At 53.1% G+C, this 18,005-nt stretch overlaps 2 protein-coding genes across 3 annotated transcripts in view; one reads left to right on the plus strand and one right to left on the minus strand.

Moving 5' to 3' along the window:
- USP35 (ubiquitin specific peptidase 35) overlaps positions 1 to 13,356 on the plus strand; it is a 67,037-nt gene extending 53,681 nt beyond the window's left edge. For both annotated transcript variants that reach the window (XM_039228799.1, XM_039228798.1), the window contains 4 exons: positions 8,039 to 8,132; positions 9,019 to 9,125; positions 9,673 to 10,954; positions 12,235 to 13,356. In XM_039228799.1, coding sequence (XP_039084730.1) covers positions 8,039 to 8,132; positions 9,019 to 9,125; positions 9,673 to 10,954; positions 12,235 to 12,402 — 1,651 coding nt within the window. In that variant the 3' untranslated portion in view covers positions 12,403 to 13,356. The remainder of the gene's footprint in view (positions 1 to 8,038; positions 8,133 to 9,018; positions 9,126 to 9,672; positions 10,955 to 12,234) is intronic.
- Positions 13,357 to 16,881: 3,525 nt separating this feature from the next.
- Positions 16,882 to 18,005, minus strand: part of GAB2 (GRB2 associated binding protein 2) — a 180,376-nt gene continuing 179,252 nt past the window's right edge. Inside the window, exons 9-10 of the mRNA XM_039228757.1 lie at positions 17,842 to 17,967; positions 16,882 to 17,276 (exon numbers count right to left, since the gene is read on the minus strand). Coding sequence (XP_039084688.1) covers positions 17,133 to 17,276; positions 17,842 to 17,967 — 270 coding nt within the window. The 3' untranslated portion in view covers positions 16,882 to 17,132. The remainder of the gene's footprint in view (positions 17,277 to 17,841; positions 17,968 to 18,005) is intronic.

An 18,005-nucleotide genomic window follows, 5' to 3' on the forward strand; every position in this document is an offset into this window, starting at 1 on the left:
AATGTTTTATTTTGATAGCAACTAATGGTTGAACACATTTGAAAGTACATTTTTAGTCCCCTCCCTAGATTTATGTTTTTGATATCACTTTTTACATCTTTTTAAAATGTATATGTTAAGCTAATTATTACAGGTTCAGTTAATTTTGTGACACTTCCCTTTTAACTTTCTTAGTACCTTGTAACTGATTAATCCATTACCTTTAGTATAGATTTACCTTTTCCAGTGAGATTTTACTTTTGTGTGTGTTCCTGTTATTAATTAGTGATGTTTCTTTTCAGCCTAAAGAATTCTCTTTATTATTTTTTGTAAGGTTTATTTAGTAGTGATGAATTCTTTCAGCTCTGCTTGTTATTTTTTTTTTTAAGTTTTGTATTATTTTTTGAGAGAAAGTGCACAGGGAGAGAGAGAATCCCAAATAGACCTCATGGTCTGTGAGGACCCTGATGTGGAGCTTGAACTTACGAACTATGAGATCATGACCTGAGCTGAAATCAGAGTGGATGCCTAACCGAGCCACCTGGAACCCCAGCTTTTGCTTGTCTTTAAAACTCTTTATCTCTCCAAATTTGAGTAATTACTTTGCAGGGTAGAGTATTCTTGGTTGGAAGCACTTAAAAAAAATTTTTTTTGTTGTTTGTTTATTTTTGAAAGAGAGAGAGCAAGAGAGAGAGACCGAGCATGAGAGGGAGAGGGGCAGAAAGAGAGGGAGACCTCGAATCTGAACCAGATTCCAGGCACCAAGCAGTCAGCACAGAGCCCTATGTGGGACTCAAACTCACCAGCTGTGAGATCACAACTTGAGCCGAAGTTGGATGCTCAACCGACTGAGACACCCAGGAAGCACTTTTTAATCTGCCCCACCAGCCCTCCTCTGGTCTGTTCAGCTTCTGCTGAAAAAGCTGCTAGTGGCCTTAGGGGTTTTATTTTTAATTTTTTTGTATTTTTTAAAAATTTTATTTTAATGTTTTCTTTATTTCTAGGAGAGAGAGAGAGACAGCGTGAGCAGGGGAGGGTCAGAGAGAGAGGGAGTCACAGACTCTGAAACAGCCTCCAGGCTCTGAGCTGGCAGCCAGCACAGAGCCCGACTCAGGGCTCGAACCCACGAACTGCGAGATCATGACCTAAGCGAAAGTCGGACGCCCAGCCGACTAAGCCACCCAGGCGCCCCTAATTTTTTTGTATTAACAGTTTGTTTTTCTCTTGCTGCTTTTAAGATTCTCCCTTTTATTTTTGACATTTTAATTGTATTGTTTCTTGTTGTGGCTGCCTTTGGGTTCAACTTATTTGAACTGTCTGGGCTTTCTAGACTTGGATGTCATCTGTTTCTTTCCCCAGGTTAGGGAAGTTTTCAGCCTCTGTTTCTTAAGATACGTTTTCCACCCCTTTCTTTCTTCCTATGGGACCTTTATAATATGAATGTTATTCTGTTTGGTGTTGTCTCAGTGTTCTCTTGAATTTTCTTCATTTTTCTAAAATTGTTTCCTTTTTGCTCTTCTTTCTGGGTGAGTTCCCTTGCTTTATCTTCCCGTTTGCTGATTTCTTCTTTCGTCTCCATTGTGCTGTTGAGCTGCCTTAGTGTATTTTGCACTGGAGTTACTGTATTCTTCAGCTCTGTGACTTCTCTGTGGTACTTTCTTCTGTTTTCTCTTTTTCTGTTGTGGTTCTCACAGTGTTTATCCACCGCTCCCTAAGTTTGGTGAGCATGTTTATGCCCATTAATTTGAATTCTTCATCAGGTAGATTACTTATCTCCATATCCTTAAGGTCTTTTTTGGAGGCTTGTCTCATTCATTCTTCTGTTTGGAGCACAGTTCTGTTTCCTCATTTTGCTTGACTCTGTGTGTTTATTTCTATGTATTAGGTAGAATAGCTGCCTCTTGTGATTTTAGTTCACCTTTGCCTTAGCTCTTGGTCATCTCTTGAACTGTTGTAATTTTCGTTTTTAAATTAAAAAATTTTTTTTAAATTTACACCCAAGTTAGTTAGCATATAGTGCAATAATGATTTCAGGGGCAGAATCCAGTGATTCATCCCCTATGTATAAGACCCAGTGCTCATCCCAACAAGTGTCTTCCTTAATGCCCCTTACCCATTTAGCCCACCCCCTTCCCACAACCCCTCCAGCAACCCTCAGTTTGTTGTCTGTATTTAAGAATCTCTTTGGTCCCCTTCCCTGTTTTTATATTATTTTTACTACTCTTCCTTTATGTTCATCTGTTTTGTATCTTAAATTCCACATATGAGTGGAGTCATGTATTTGTCTTTCTCTGGCTGACTTATTTTGCTTAGCATAATACCCTCTAGTTCCATCCACATGGTTGCACATGGCAAGATTTCATTTTTTGATTGCCAAGTAATACTGCATTGTGTGTGTGTGTGTGTGTGTGTGTGTGTGTGTGTACACACCACATCTTCTTTATCTGTTCATCTGTCAATGGACATTTGGACTCTTTCCATACTTTGGCTATTGTTGATAGCGCTGCTATAAACATTGGAGTGAGTGTGCCCCTTTGAAACCACACACCTATATCCCTTGGATAAATACCTGGTAGTGCAATTGCTGGGTCATAGGGTAGTTCTGTTTTTAACTTTTTGAGGGACTTCCATACTGTTTTCCAGAGTGGCTGCACCAGTTTCCATTCCCACCAGCAGAGCAATAGAGATCCTCTTTCTCTGCATCCTTGCTAACACCTGTTGTTGCCTGAGTTGTTAATGTTAGCCATTCTGACAGGTGTGGGGTGGTATCTCATTGTGGTTTTGATTTGTATTTCCCTGATGAGTGATGTTGAGCATTTTTTCATGTGTCTGTTAGCCATCTATCTGGATGTCTTCTTTGGAGAAGTGTCTGTTCATGTCTTTTGCCCATTTCTTCACTGATTCTTTATTTTTTGGGTGTTGAGTTTGATAAGTTCTTGATAGATTCTGGATACACCCTTTATCTGATAGGTCATTTGCAAATATCTTCTCTCATTTCGTTGGTTGCCTTTTAGTTGTGCTGATTATTTCCTTCACTATGCAGAAGCTTTTTACCTTGATGAGGTCCCAATGGTTCATTAAAAAAATTTTTTTTAATGTTTTTATTTATTTTTGAGACAGAGACAGAGCATGAGCAGGGAAGGGGCAGAGAGAGAGAGGGAGACACAGAATCCAAAGCAGGCTCAAGGCTCTGAGCTGTCAGCACAGAGCCCAACATGGGGCTCGAACCCACGAATTGCGAGATATGACTTGAGCTGAAGTCAGATGCCTAATCGACTGATCTAACCAGGCACTCCCAATGGTTCATTTTTGCTTTTATTTATGTCCCTTGGCTCTGGAGATGTGTTAGGTAAGAAGTTGCTGCAGCTGAGGTCAGAGAGGATTTTGCATGCTTTCTCCTCAAAGATTTTGATGGCTTTCTATATTAGGTTTAAGTCTTTCACCCATTTTGAGTTTATTTTTATGTATGGTATAAGAAAGTGGTCTAGGTTCATTTTTCTGCATGTCACTGTCCAGTTTTCCCAGCACCATTTGCTGAAGAGACTGTCTTTATTCTGTTGGATATTCTTTCCTGCTTTGTCAAAGATGAGTTTGGCCATATGTTTGTGGGTCCATTTTTGGGTTCTCTGTTCTGTTCCATTGATCTGAGTGTTTCTGTGCCAGTACCATACTGTCTTGATGATTATAGCTTTGTAATACAGCCTGAAGTCTGGGATTGTGATGCCTCCAGCGTTAGTTATTCAGGGTCTTTTCTGGTTCCATACAGATTTTAGGGTCGTTTGTTTTAACTTTGAGAAGAATGCCAGTGGAATTTGATTGGGATTGCATTGAATATGTAGATTGCTTTGGGGAGTATTGACATTTTAACAGTATTTGTTCTTCCAATCCATGGGCATGAAATAGTTTTCCATTTTTTTGTGTCTTCAATTTCCTTCATGAGCTTTCTGTATTTTTCAGTGTATAGATTTTTTAACCTCTTTGGCTAGGTTTATTCCTAGGTATTTTGTGGGTTTCGGTGCATTTGTAAATGGTGTCTATTCCTTGATCTCTCTTTCTGTGTTTCATTATTGATGTATAGAAATGTAACTGATTTCTGCTTATTGGTTTTATGTCCTGAGACTTTGCTGAATTCATGGCTCAGTTCTACCAGTTTTTTGGTGGAATCTTTTGGGTTCCCCATATAGAGTATCCTGTCACCTGTGAAGAGTGAAAGTTTGACTTCTTCTTTGCCAATTTGGATGCCTTTTATTCCTTTGTGTTGTCTGATGGCTGATGCTAGGACTTCTAGCACTATGTTAAGTAACAGTGGTGAGAGTGGACATCGCTGTTGTTCCTGACCTTGGGAACGCTCTCAGTTTTCCCCCATTGAGGATGATGTTAGTGGTGAGTCTTTCATATATGACTTTTATGATCTTGAGTTATGACCTTTCTACCCCTACTTTCTTGAGGGTTTTTATCAAGAACGTTTGTAATTTTTTTTTATTTCTGAGGGAGAGACAGCATGAGCAGGGGAGGGTCAGAGAGAGAGGGAGACACAGAATCTGAAGCAGGCTCCAGACTCTGAGCTGGCAGCACAGAGCCCAACGCAGGGCTCGAACCCACGAACTATGAGATCATGACCGCAGCTGAAGTTGGATGCTTAACCGACTGTCACCCAGGTGCCCTTAACGTTTGTAATTTTCTAAACCACCTGATTTCTTCTTGATACGTACCCATTAATATGACTCTATATGAAGGTGTGCCAAGACCAGTCAGTGATCCAAGGGGAGAGATCTCAGTTACCACCTGGTTTCAGGTGATGGGAAGCCAGACTCTCAGGCAGTAGTTTTTAAGTACACACATATATTTGGCCCTATGTTGCTGTAATGGTATTCCCTGCTGGCCTCCAGACCAGGACATCTGGAGGTGTCTCCTGGACAACAGTTTTAAAAATCTGGGCTCCAGACAAGTGTAGAAGATCCTTTCTGGGAGTTTCGTCCAGCTGTAGTGAGGTGAAGGGTGTGCGCAAGGGTGGTGTCTCCTTGCTTCTGTTCCCTGGAAGTGCCATCTCAGCCTCCAGATGTGTGGAAAACCCAAAGCCTGTTCCTTAGGCTGATGCTCTGGGCTAAGTATTTGACCTTTTTCACAGGGAGACTTGGGTTGTGTTTCAGTCTGTTGTGTGTACAGCACCCTGGGGGTGGTAGGCTGCCACGAATGGTCTCTCGTTACCTTTCTGTGGAACCTGCTAACACTAGCCCCGTTGGGCCACTGGTGCCCAGCGATCAAGGGGTACCTCTCCTGTGCATACCCACTCACTTTAGCAAGGCAGCCAGACGTGAGGGCGAGGGGCCTTCAGAAAGACAGCAGAAAAATGTCCTGACTGCATATGCCCTCGGACTTCAGCAGCATAGAGGGAGAATGCCCCTTCTCTGCACGCGTGCCAGCTCTGGGCAGGTGGGGGGGACCTTTGCATCCGCTCGCAGTAGCAGGTTTTAGCTTGGCAGCCGGGGCACCTGACGGTTTGTGCTTGCCCGCCCCGGCCAGGGAGCAGGGAACCCTGCCGCCGCCGCCGTGCTCTCTGGCCTCCGCAAGCGTCGTGATCCTGTTTGCTCCTGTCCCGCAAGGTGGTGGGTTCGCCCGCCTCTGCTGGCGGTCTGGGGGGTGCGGCAGTGGTGTCCGCCAGCGCCTCCGTCTCCAGGGAGCATCTCAGCTGTCCCCTGCTCCTCCAGCCATCATCCCCAGATCAGCAAGTGGACTTACCTAACGTAGAGTTTAGGCACTTTGCACCCTGCTGTTCTTTCACTGGATCTCGAGGCGAGCCCTCTGAGAGGGGAATCTCAGTTTATTGTAGCACGTCGGGAGCCCTGGGGTTCCCAGTCACGTGTCCTGGGGGCTCATATCTCCGTGCAGATCCCAGGCACTGGGAGGCATCGGCTCTACTGTCCTCCGGGAGAAGCACCTGTCTAGTGACGTCCCTCCCAGTTGTGTGTCTGTCCCCGAGGGTGGATTTTTTTGCAAGACCATGTTTCTGCATCTCCTAGCATCTCGGGGTGGTCCTTCTCTCCTTTCTTGTGGAGAAGCAGTTCCTCTAGACTCGCGATCTTTTTCAGAGGGAAAGGATCCATTGGTAGCTGTAGAGCGAGTGTGTCTGTGGAGTTCAGGGCCTTGCTCTGCCACCATCTGGCCCCTCACTACCCCAGTTTTTAATTCGTCATGGTTTTCTTACTGTTGAGTTTTAAGAATTATTGGTACATTTTGGAGAATATTCCTTTATCAGATGGGTCTTTGGCACATTTTTTCTCCTAGTCTCTGGCTTATCTTTTAACTCTCAATAACGTCTTTAACAGAGGAGATTTTAAGGAAATCCAGCTTATCAATTATATTAGCAGATTGTGTTTTTGGTGTTGCATCTAAAAAGGCATCACCATACCCAAGGTCATCTAGTTTTTTTCCTGTTAACTTCTCAGAGTTTTATGGTATTGCATTTTATATTTAGGTCTGTGATCCATTTTGAGTTAATTTTTGTGATGAGTGTCAGGTATGTGTCTAGGGGTGTGTGTGTGTGTGTGTGTGTATGTAAGTTTATTTTGAGGGAGGGAGAAAGCTCAAGTGCATGAGCAGAGGAGGGGCAGAGTGAGAATCCCAAGTAGGCTCTGGGCTGTCAGCGCAGAGCCTGACTCAGGGCTTGATGTCACGAACTATGAGATCATGACCTGAGCTGAGATCAGGGATTGGATATTTTAACTGACTGAGCTGCCCAGGCGCCCCATAGATGGATTGATCAATCAGTCTATCTATCTATATATATAGTTTCAGTGTAGATGNTTTTTTTTTTTTTTTTTTTTTTTTTTTTTTTTTTTTTTTTTTTTTTTTTTTTTTTTTTTTTTTTTTTTTTGCTTTTGCTCCTTTGTCAAAGGTCAGTTGACTATATTTATGGGGGTCTATTTCTGGGTTCTCTGTTACATTCTGTTAATCCATTTGACTCTGCTTTCATCAACACCACGCTTAGACATTTAAAAAGTAAAAGAGCCGGTACGCTTTACTCTGGCTTATGCCGGTACGCTTTACTCTGGCTTATGGTATGACCTCAGTTGGTTTCTCTTCTCTGAGCTTCAAGGGAGAGGTTGGAGTTCATCTCTAGCACTTACTAACGTGTTCACTTCTCAGACCTGGTGAGGGACTAGTTTTTCCAGTTTCCAGTCTTCTCAGACTGTTAATCTCTGTAAAATATGGTCAGATAACTTACCGGGAGAAAGGCCATGTGCTTATACAGTCTAGTGAGGTCAGATCGCTGTACATGTTCCTAAATGCTCACTCAGCTTCTGAGCTTAAACTAGGCAGGCAGCTAGTTGGAACACGTTTTGGTAACACTGTTACATGCAGTGGGCTCAGGATGGAAAGGTGCCTGTGCTGTTTGTCTGGAGCTGCTTGTGAGAACAGGGGCTGAGGTGAGGCCTGGGGATTGGCTTGTTCCACCTCGGTGTCAGTAGTAGGCTCTGGTCTCCCCCAGGATCATACTCTGCTCCTGGGAGTTAGTCTGCCCTCACTGTGTCCTCTGTATTTGGCAGACTCACATTGACCTTGCCCTCATTTGAAGGCAGGGAATCCACTCGGCGTGGTCCTGGGGCCATGGTCCAGAGGCGCTGAGAAGGGGCTGTGAGAGGGGACTCGGAGGGACGGGGTTGGAGCAGGGCCTGCTGCTCTGGGTGTGTCTGAATGCCATTTCTGAGGGAAGGGGGAGAAGGGCATGAATGGCTGCAGTGGCTGGTGCTGATCCTTACTGGCATAGACTCTGGTACATTCCAGAGACTTCCAACCCTGGAACTCCGAGACTGTAGGATCCTAGCACCTTTGAATCTTGGAGTCCTGAGCTTTCTGAACTGGAAGGTGCTGCAGCGGCCACCTCATTGTCTAAGCTGGGTTATTCATCTGCTCTTTTTCCCTGGCCCCTGGCCCAGACTTGAGAGTTAAGTGGCTGCTTTGCCTTTCACCTGGGTGCCCCGTTTGCCTGTGCTGTGGGTGAGTAGGGGCTCCTCGGATGCCCTTGGCTTACCCTGGATGCTTCTGCCTCATTTTGAAGCTTCAGACACTGTGTGCTCAGATTGACGGAGAACAATTCACAGCCCTTGATGACCAAGCTGCAGTGGCTCTTAGCCTTCCTGGAGCACAGCCAGGTGAGTGCAGGGGGAGTTGGGGTGTGGTGGAGAGAAGGCTCTGGTCCGACACCCTTCCCTTCCCCAGGACCTGTCTGCGTCTGGCTGTAAGCCCCCACTTCCTGATGTAAGCTGTTCAGCCCCAGGTTGGGGGCTGGCATGGGTTCATGGCCAATTTAGTGCCTTGTGGGACAGGAGAAGGAGGTGGCCTTGTTCGACAGGAGAGGGGGTGCCTTTTTGAGCCCCTTTTGTGTTCTGCTGCCCACAGTGTGTCCCCTCAGTGATTCACTCCCTTGTGTTAGATGCTGCATTGCTCATCTGCTGTCATATTTTGAACACTTGCCCTGCCAGGCACCTGAGGGCTGTATTTGTTTTGTTCATGGTCTCTGCCCTCATGGAAACCAAAGCCCTTGGCCGAGCGTTACCTGCGGCCCTGTGGGGGCCCAGGAGATGAGTAAGCCCTGGCTCCTGCCCTCACAGAGCTCACAGTCTGGGGGGGGAGTGGACTGCAGATAACGGTAGTGCTCACACAGAGGGGAGTGCAGTGTGTCGTGTGCGTGCAAAGGAGGGGAGCAGATGGTGATGGCGGAATATGGCTCAGAACAGGTGTCAGTACATCTGGGACTTGAACTCTAAGTTTTTGATGGAGGAACGGTGTGTTAGGCAGAGGGAATGGCATTGAACAAGGAAGGATCCGGAGATTTGTCAGGAAAGAGCGAATTCCTCCAGGATTGTTCTTCTCTGTGAGCCTAACACCCTGCTTGTAGGCTGCATGGACTGGGTGGGAGGAGGGAAGACTTCAGAGAGGGGGCCAGGAAGTTTGGGACAGAGAATCCCCAGGTGGACCCTCAGGTCTAGCACGCGGCGTCCTGCTCCTGACCGTGTCTGTCACCTGCCTTGGTCCTAGAGGCCTGCCATTTCTCCAGAGAACTTCCTGTCTGCATCCTGGACGCCCTGGTTCAGCCCCGGCACCCAGCAGGACTGCTCCGAGTACCTGAAGTACCTGTTGGATCGGTGAGGGCGGCCACACCTGGCTCTGCGTGGGGGCCTCAGGGCTGGAGCAGAGCGCCTGTGGGGTAGCCCGTCCCTCGGGCTCTGTTGCCTCCTGCAAAGGGGCACCACCCTGCGCTTGTGGAAGGCGTGGAGATGTGTGCGGCGAGGGGTGGCCAGGGGCTGTGCGCGTGACCGGGAGGGGTTAGCGCGCTTAGGCGGGTGCTGAGCTTGCCTGAGTGCAGGGGCGCGTTGTTCAGCCAGCTCTGGGGGCACGGGCACCAGGTACGGCCTGTCTTCATGGCGCAGGTTTGTGTCCATGGGGGGAAGTACGTGGCACGGGTGCTTGTGAGTGTGCACGCGCATGGATATCTTGCACACGTATGTGTAGTCCCTGCGCGCGTCGCCCCCTGCGCGCGTCGCCCCCTGCGCGCGTCGCCCCCTGCGCGCGTCGCCCCCTGCGCGCGTCGCCCCCTGCGCGCGTCGCCTGCAGAGAAGGTAGATGGCACTAGTCCGGCCTGAGCAGCGGGCAGCAGTGCATGTGTGCCAAGGCCCCGCGCTCTCTGCTTAGGCTGCACGAGGAGGAGAAGACCGGGACGAGGATCTGCCAGAAGCTCAAGCAGTCCAGCTCGCCCTCCCCGCCCGAGGAGCCCCCCGGCCCGAGCCCCACGTCTGTGGAGAAGATGTTCGGAGGCAAGATCGTGACTCGGATCCGCTGCCTCCACTGCCTCAATGTCTCCTCCAGGGAGGAGGCCTTCACGGACCTCTCGCTTGCTTTCCCGCCGACTGAGCGCTGTCGCCGCCGCCGCCTGGGCTCAGTGATGCTCCCTGCGGAGGCCGTTGGGGTCCGGGACCCCCCGTCACCATCCCAAGCGCAGGGTCCAAGCAGAGGGGGTCCTCGGAGGCAGAGGAAACAGTGCGTCACGGGGGACGCGCCCGCCGCCCTCCTGGACATTGAAAGCCTGGGCCCCCAGGGCCCCCAGGGCCCCCAGGGCCCCCAGGGACCTGGGGGGCAGAGCAGTGGGGAGGAGAAGGCCGAGAGCGAGAAGGCAGCGGAGGCGGCGGCGGCGGCTCGGGAGGAGGAGAGGCCCCGGGAGCAGGAGCAAGACGAGAAAGAGAAGCCGGCGGCGGCGGCGGCGGAGGAAGAGAAGGCGGAGAAGGAAGTGGAAACCGCGACGGAGAAGGAAGAAGACGGCGCGGGGCCGGGGACCCCCGGGGGCGCCGCCGGGGAGGGCTCGCGGTCCGTCCTGGACCTGGTCAACTACTTCCTGTCCCCCGAGCGGCTGACGGCCGAGAACCGCTACTACTGCGAGCCCTGCGCCTCGCTGCAGGACGCCGAGAAGGCGGTGGAGCTGAGCCAGGGGCCGCGCTACCTCATCCTGACCCTGCTGCGCTTCTCCTTCGACCTGCGCTCCATGCGCCGCCGCAAGATCCTGGACGACGTCTCCATCCCCTTGCTGCTCCGCCTGCCGCTGGCGGGCGGCCGTGGCCAGGCCTACGACCTCTGCAGCGTGGTCGTGCACTCGGGAGTGTCCTCGGAGAGCGGCCACTACTACTGCTACGCCCGCGAGGGCGCCGCCCGCCCGGCCCCCTCCCTGGGCGCTGCCGACAGGCCCGAGCCCGAGAACCAGTGGTACCTCTTCAACGACACTCGGGTGTCCTTCTCTTCCTTCGAGTCTGTCAGTAACGTCACCTCCTTCTTCCCCAAGGACACGGCCTACGTGCTCTTTTACCGGCAGCGGCCCGGGGAGGGGCCCGAGGCCGAGCCCAGCTCTCCCAGAGGCCGGGCCGAGCCCACGCTCCACAAAGACCTGATGGAGGCCATTTCCAAAGACAACATCCTTTACCTGCAGGTGAGCAGGCCCACCCCGGCCGGGCTGGTCTCCTGGGTGGAGGCCTTCGCTGCACAGCCACAGGCTTGGATAAGTTCTTGCTTTCATGTGGCCTCCTTTTCTTTTTAATGTTTATTTTGATGAGAGAGAAAGCCCACAGGAGTGAGGGTGGGGGTGGGGGGGGGGGAAGGCCGGAGAGAGAATCCCAAGCAGCCTCCACCTCACATTGAGAACATGACCTGAGCCCAGATCCAGAGTCGGATGCTCAACCTCTTGTGCCACCCAGATGCCCATCTTTTTTTTTTTTTTTTTTGATGTTCATTTTGAGAGAAAGGTGGTGTGAGTGAGGGAGAGGTGGAGAGAGAGAATCCCAAGCAGGTTCCATGTGGGGCTCCAGCTCACTGTGAGATCATGACCTGAGCCACTCAGGTGTCCCATGTCCTTTGTCTACTTTCATCACCTACTTTGTGCGGGGAACATGTTGGTGGACTAGACCGACACAACGCCTAACTTCACAGGAATAGACTTTCAGCTTTTTATTAACGCTTGTGTCGTGTGTGTGAAGGAGCAACGCAGGGTTTTCTGAGTGAAGAGTCGAGGCTTCCAGGGGTACCCGGGGACCACCCTGTCCCAAACCTTTTCTCATGTGCCGTCCACTCCCATCTTTAGTCAGGGGCAATATCGGAATACTTAGTAGCTGGAAAAGGAAAGGTCACAACCACCCAGAGTAGTCCCCCCAGGACCTGCGGATATTAGTGCCTGGAGTCGGTGTCTCGTGTGGGGACAGCAGGCCTGATAGTACAGTTCTGCTGGGCCGCCAGGGGGAGGAGTCTCTGCCAGGCTGGCCTCGGTTCAGCCCCAGGAAGACCGTTTCTCACCGGTGAGTTTGTTCCTAATGCCTTGAGAGGCAGTGAGCTGGACAGCCGCGTCAGGAACCCTGTGGAGAGGTCCCTGTGTGCTGTGACCCTCCTCCCTGGTGCCACATCAGGCCCTTGTTGGTTATTCACAATCTTGTATGAATGCGTTCCTTTTATCCCAGGGGCTGGGAGTTTTTGCTGGGAGAAGGAAGAAGGGTTTTGAAGCCGAGATAGAGGGTAGAAGGAAGGATCTCTCCCACCCATCCTCCCACCGCGCTGGAACACCCTCGGCAGAAGCTGTGGCCCCTGCGTGTGTGGCCCTGGGGGCCGCGAAAGACCCCCAGAGACGCTGTGCTGGATGGCGTGGGGGTGGGGCAAGAAGGGACGCCCGGCCTCAGAGGCTGAGTGTTAACCGGCTCCCCCGCCCCCCACCTGTGTTCCCAGGAGCAGGAGAAGGAGGCCCGGAGCAGGGCGGCCTACATCTCCGCACTGCCCGCATCTCCGCACTGGGGGAGGGGCTTCGACGAAGACAAGGATGAGGACGAAGGCTCTCCTGGAGGCTGCAGTCCTGCAGGTGGCAGTGGTGGGGACTTCCACAGACTGGTCTTCTAATGTGGACTCTGCCCCGGCCTGAAACCTCCGAGAAGGACCGTGACCCCTTCCCTCTGGGAACCGGGTGGGGACGGAGGCAGAGGCGCTCTGCCACGTGGGGTCTGAGGAGGCGGGAGAGGTGGCGTGGAAGCTTCTGGGACGCCGGACCTCAGCCTGAAGGGTCTGCAGCGACTCAGATACAGAGGTGAGCCCCAAGCCCCCGCCACTGGGATCGGCCCTTCTGAGATTTTACACCCAAGTGTCCTGCTCCACTGGAAGCAGCTTAGATGGACACTGTCTGGGCCTTGCCCCCCGTCTCCCCAGCAGGGCTGAACTCCACAGCTCTAGCGTTTTGGCATCAAGTAGCAGTTCCCTTCTAGCTCCTTTCAGACAATCCTATTGCTCTCTACTATAAAAAGCAGAGCAGGATCTAGGGGCCTGGGTGTCACAGCGGTGGCCACAACCTTGCTTGTTTGAGCGGGTGTCACAGGCAGTGTATGTGGTTGCCTGCGCCCTTTGTACTTTTCTCGAGAGGCGTGGAGGTGGGAAGCAGCCTGGCTCAGAGACCGTCTCCCTCCACACCCAAGAGCGGTGCCTAGAGGGGAGGACAGTCCCCTGGTCACAGCGGGAGACCCTTAATCCCCAGACCTCGTCCCCCTAGCCTGCCTCAGTGCCTGAGATGCCACCTTTTGCATCCCCTTTCTGGTTAAGATAGAGAATCCTTATTTTACTGCGAATGTGTTTGTGTTGCTCGTGAAGCCACAGTCCGTCCGGAGGAAAGCTGGCTGGCTCAGCTCCTCCTCAGGGGGCTTTAGAGCTTAGGGCGGTGGCCTGGGGGGAGGGGATGGTTTGGTGGAGGAGCAGCTATTGACCTCATTGTGCCCTGACACTGCTGTACCCTTCTAAATGGAGAGGAGAGAGACTCAGGGTCTCAAACGAATAAAAATAGGTTCTCTGAAGCCTTTAAAGATGTCATTCTTCTGTCTCAGTGGCTGTGATGTCGGCCGTGCCCTTAGGTTCTAGTGATATGCCATGGGAGGTGAGTTAAAGGTGAGGACCCTGCCCTCTGGGCTGAGCTGGGAACGGCGGGTGGGGGGCGGGGGGTCATACCCAGGTGCGGGCAGCAGGAAGACCACGGGGCTCTGTATCCTGAGAGCTCAAAACGGCCCAGGACTGGCTAGTACCGCTCCCACCTTCCTCCCTCTAAGAACCTTGGGGCACAGGAAGGTGGGAGGCAGCCCCCTCATGTCTCCAGGGCCTGCGCCTCGCTCTTCTCGCAGCTTGAGACGCACAAGCCCTTTCCACCAACCCCGCCCGTCTTCTAGAAGGGAGGGAGGCAGTAGTGTGGCCAGCGGCTCAGTGCTGGGTTGAGGTGCTCTAGGTGAGAAAGACCCTTGAGACCTCAGACCAGAAGCTGGGCCCATAGGCTGTGAGCGACCATGTCAGGCTCAGAATTCCTCTCCACGCTCCGTGCACCATGTTACACGTCAGAAATGCATACTCCAAGGTAAGGACAAGTACCAGTCACTTACTAGTAAAGTGAAAGGGGGCAGGTGGCACCCTCCCGGGGCCCCCAGGCGGGGGGTGCGTGCGGGTGGGCCCCATCCCCTTCAGATGAGGCAGGCTTCTCCGTTTGCTTCTAATGGACTTTATTGTTGTCCTGCTCCACCACCACAGTAAGAAGGGACCTGCAAGCTCCAGGCCTGTACCATGTGTCACCACAGCAAAAACAGGACCCACTGGAATACGCTCCCACCCCACCCCGCACCTACTCCCAGAGGATAAATACAGGTTACAAATTTTTTTTTTAAAAGAAAACAGAATAAATTAATAACTTAAGTGATTAGGCACCAACAGTGATTTGAAAAATTAAATGTCAATTTTAAATGGTCTAACAGGGCAAGAACCTAAGACTGGGCTGCTAGCCCATTTTCTCTTCCCGACACATAGACAATTCTGTGCGACATGATTCTAAATTTCAAGACACGTGTAGCCAACACACAAGAATACACACCACCAACTACCACATGACATCCTGAATCTCCAGGGGCCCCCGCAGTAGGCCACCGGGGGAGCCCCAAACTGCAGGCCCTCCCCCCACCCCCCAGAGAAGAGGGAGCTTCAGAGCTTACGTGCCCAGCCCCGCTTCCCTCAGTTTGCAGACCAAGTGCTACCTTGCCTCCGCCCTGTCCTCTGGAGACCAGAGCTCTGGCAAAAGGGGACGGGGGTGGGGGCCAAGGCCGTAGCCCTGCAGCAAGTAAAGGGGCCAGAGGGCAGGCTGGAGTTGAGCCCTTGATCCACTCACGCCAGAATAGTTGTGCTTCTCTCCTAGGAACGAGACATAGCTGAAGGGTTTCCAATGTAGACGTTACTGAAGTCCATCTGTGGGAGGGGGCTGGGTTAACTAATGATGCTCTGGGTGCTCCTCATCCCTGGTGAGCCAGACCCTCGGAAAGATGTTCCAGAACAGGGAGTTCTCCCTCAGGGACTAATCTAACACCCTTTCAAAGAGGGTGGCTCCTTCACACCTGGCTTTGCCCGTGTCCCTGCTCCAGTGTAACTTTGCAGAGGTGGAGTCCTCGTGGGAGCTGTGCTAGGCTGGGAAGGCGGCCCCAGCCTGGGGTCTGTTCTTGCCAGGCCACCAGGCAGCGGGACATTGACCAGCTTTTTAAACCGAACTGACAGATGTATACTAGACACCTGTCGGTGTGAGGCCTGAGTCTCCACCTTCAACAGGCCCATTTCCTCTTACACTTCCCTCCTCCCTCACTTCCATCCGAAGGGTCTGGGAGGTACAGGAACGAAGAGCCGCAAAGAGGCCTCCTTGGACAGCAGATCCGAACACCTCCATTTCTAAAGACTCCAGCCAGTTTCATTCACATTGTGGTACGTTCAGAAAGTGCTGACATGATCAGGGCGTCCTGGGGCTGACGGGGAGCACCATTAAACCCTCTGCCCTACGAGACCCCGCGGAGAGGGCCTTAGAGGACACGGTGTAGGCCACCAGCCCCAGAGCTGGGGAAGGACCAGACCCCCCCCCTCCATACTCCCAAAGGCGTTCCAAGTCTCTTCCCTTCTTCCTCCATGGGGCCCCCAGCCCTGCATCTTCGTCTGAGGCCCATGTTAGGCACCCCCCGCCTCCTGCCCAACCTGCACCAACCTCCTGCGGACACAGCCTTCTTTTCCTTTCCTCTCCATCAACATTTCCACTGTCACAGCTGTTGCCACTGTCCTGGTGTCTCCTCAAGCACACAAACTGATGCATCACTGTGTGCCCAGAACCCGGCCCCAGCATGCTCGCTGAGCGAGGAGGGGGCTGCTGTCCAGAAACTAATTTCTGCCAGGTGGAAGCTTCTTAGAGAAGGGCCAGGTGTGCGCTCGCAGGAGCAGAACGGTGAGCGGCAGCCACCCCCGCTAGACAGGGGGAGAGGAAGGCGGCCTGTTCCCCCATGGGCGGATACGACCGCTGCAGATTTGGGTCTCTCCTCGCCAGCTGAGCAGAAAGTAGCTGGGGTGAGGCCCTGCCGCCTGTGCACGGCAGGGGAGGGCACGGCTGGTGTGATGCTCTTTCAGGCCCTGGGAGCAGAGGGCAGGCTTCCCTGGCCCCAGGGTGCCACGGGGCTAGCAGGGAGCAACAGCTCTGAGAACTGGGTGAGCACTCAGGCTCCCGGCACCACACTCGTACCTGCGCTGGGCCCCGGCGCGAGCCCCAGCTCTCCTAGGGATGCTCGGGCCGCCGCTCTCCCCGGCCCCCTTCGGTCGGCCCTGCCCCGCACACATGGCTCCTTCACTTTCTGCTCCACCCTGCCTCCCCCCCCGTCAGCCGTCTGCCCACTCCCCCAACCCGTCTTGCACAAACTCACCTGCTGCACCCTCCCCACTACAGTGTACGGCCCGGCAGCGCCTCCAGTCTGTCCCACGCTCCATCCTGACCCTGCATCGCCTCCCCTCAGGACCGCTGCACACCCCACCCCACACGGTCCAAGCCTCCTTGAGCAGGTATGCCTAGGGAAGAGGGCCTGTAAGCTCCACAGTCCTGGGGACCCGGACCCTGCAGGGTCCTTGTCACCACCTGCTCCTGATTTCTGGCTTCCATTTTCCTTCCTTTTGTCCTCCTCCCTCTCCCAGCCCACAACAGCCACAAAGTGAGGAGGCCCCTGCCCGTACCACCTGCTAGCTGCATCTGGGGTCTCACTCCTCCCTCCCTCCAGACCACCTCTGACCTTCCTTCTCAACTCCATCTTTCGGTGACCTTGCCTCTCCCCTACCAAGACAGACAAGGATGAAGTCCATGTCCACTTTGGTCTGCTGGTCCTGGGCTCCCTGGGCCAGCGAGACGATGTGGCATCTTGTGGGACTGAAGGAGAGGTAGCCCAGTAGCTGGAGGGAGAGGCTTGAGGGCCGAGACCGTATGTGAGGTGTGGAATCTGGCTCAGAGCCCCAGCCCCTCCCAGCGCCTAGTAGGTACTCAGGTCTAAGGGACAGAAAGAGGCTGAAGGATGCTTTTTGGCAATAGCTCTAACTAAGGTGGGTAGAGGCAGGGCCGTGACTGATAAAAATCAAAGGTGGGCCCCGAGTGGGCAGAGTAGTGCCTCAGTCAGGCCCTTACCTCCCAGGAGAAGGGTTCAAGGTCCCTGACAGCAAGTGCTTTGAAGGCCAGAGTGGAGGGGACAACGGGAGACGGGGGCAGACAGATGGGGAGGTGCCGGAGACTCGACCTCCAGGTGCCTCCCTAGACTCGGTGGCCCGTGTCACAGCTTGGCACCCTTGGAAGGCTCCGAGGACTGCCGCACATCCGTCCACTCCTGCATGGTGCTCTGCAGGGCCTGGGTCTTCTCCTTGTCCACCTGAACGTAGTCCACCTTCTCATCAGAAGTCACGGAGGACGTGGACGGCTGAGGACATAACAGGGAAGTGGCTGTGAGTTGTCAGGAAGCAGGGCTCGTTCTGAGCTGCCGCACAGCGAGGGGATGGGCCTCTGCCTGGCCTCGAGAGCCTGTCTTCTGTTTCTGAAACTGGCCTTTAAAGCCCAGACTACATCGTCCCTCCTGCTCACGTAACAGCCTCTTGTCAGCCCTCCTGATTTCCCAGCTCCTAGGGGAAGAGTGGCGACTCTTCCAGATAGAATTTGCTGGGTGCCAGCAAGCAGCAGCCAGAGGGGAGCACTCACACACAGACACCCGGCACCTAAGAATGCTTCCTGTGGAGGGCTTTCCGGGGCCCAGGAGTCCCCTCTGCAGCTCTCTGTATCAGAGGCACTTAGTTGATGGACCTTGAGACCAGGACCCTAGATCCCACTCTGTAACCCTGAGCAGCTCATGCCCCCTGGTGTGCGTCCACTTGCTCAGCCGTACAGGGGGCAGGAGGCATGTGAGCCCTGTAAGACCCAGACTCCAGGAAAGGCAGTATGTAGTCCGCACCCGGGAGCTCCGCCACTCCCAGACAGGCCGGGGCCCATACCTTGCGGTGGGGGCCGGGGGAGCTCGGCTGGAAGTCCAGGGCCAGATAGTCAACGCTGCCCGTGCTCTTCTTCGGGGCCGGACTGCTGGTGCCGCTGGGGAGGGGAGACGCAGACACGGGGTTTTGCTATCACAAAGGAGGGAAAAACCATCAGTAAGTTAAGG

The sequence above is a fragment of the Hyaena hyaena genome, unplaced genomic scaffold, assembly GCF_003009895.1.
Source record: "Hyaena hyaena isolate Hyena2069 unplaced genomic scaffold, ASM300989v1 scaffold_34, whole genome shotgun sequence".
NCBI lineage: Eukaryota > Metazoa > Chordata > Mammalia > Carnivora > Hyaenidae > Hyaena > Hyaena hyaena.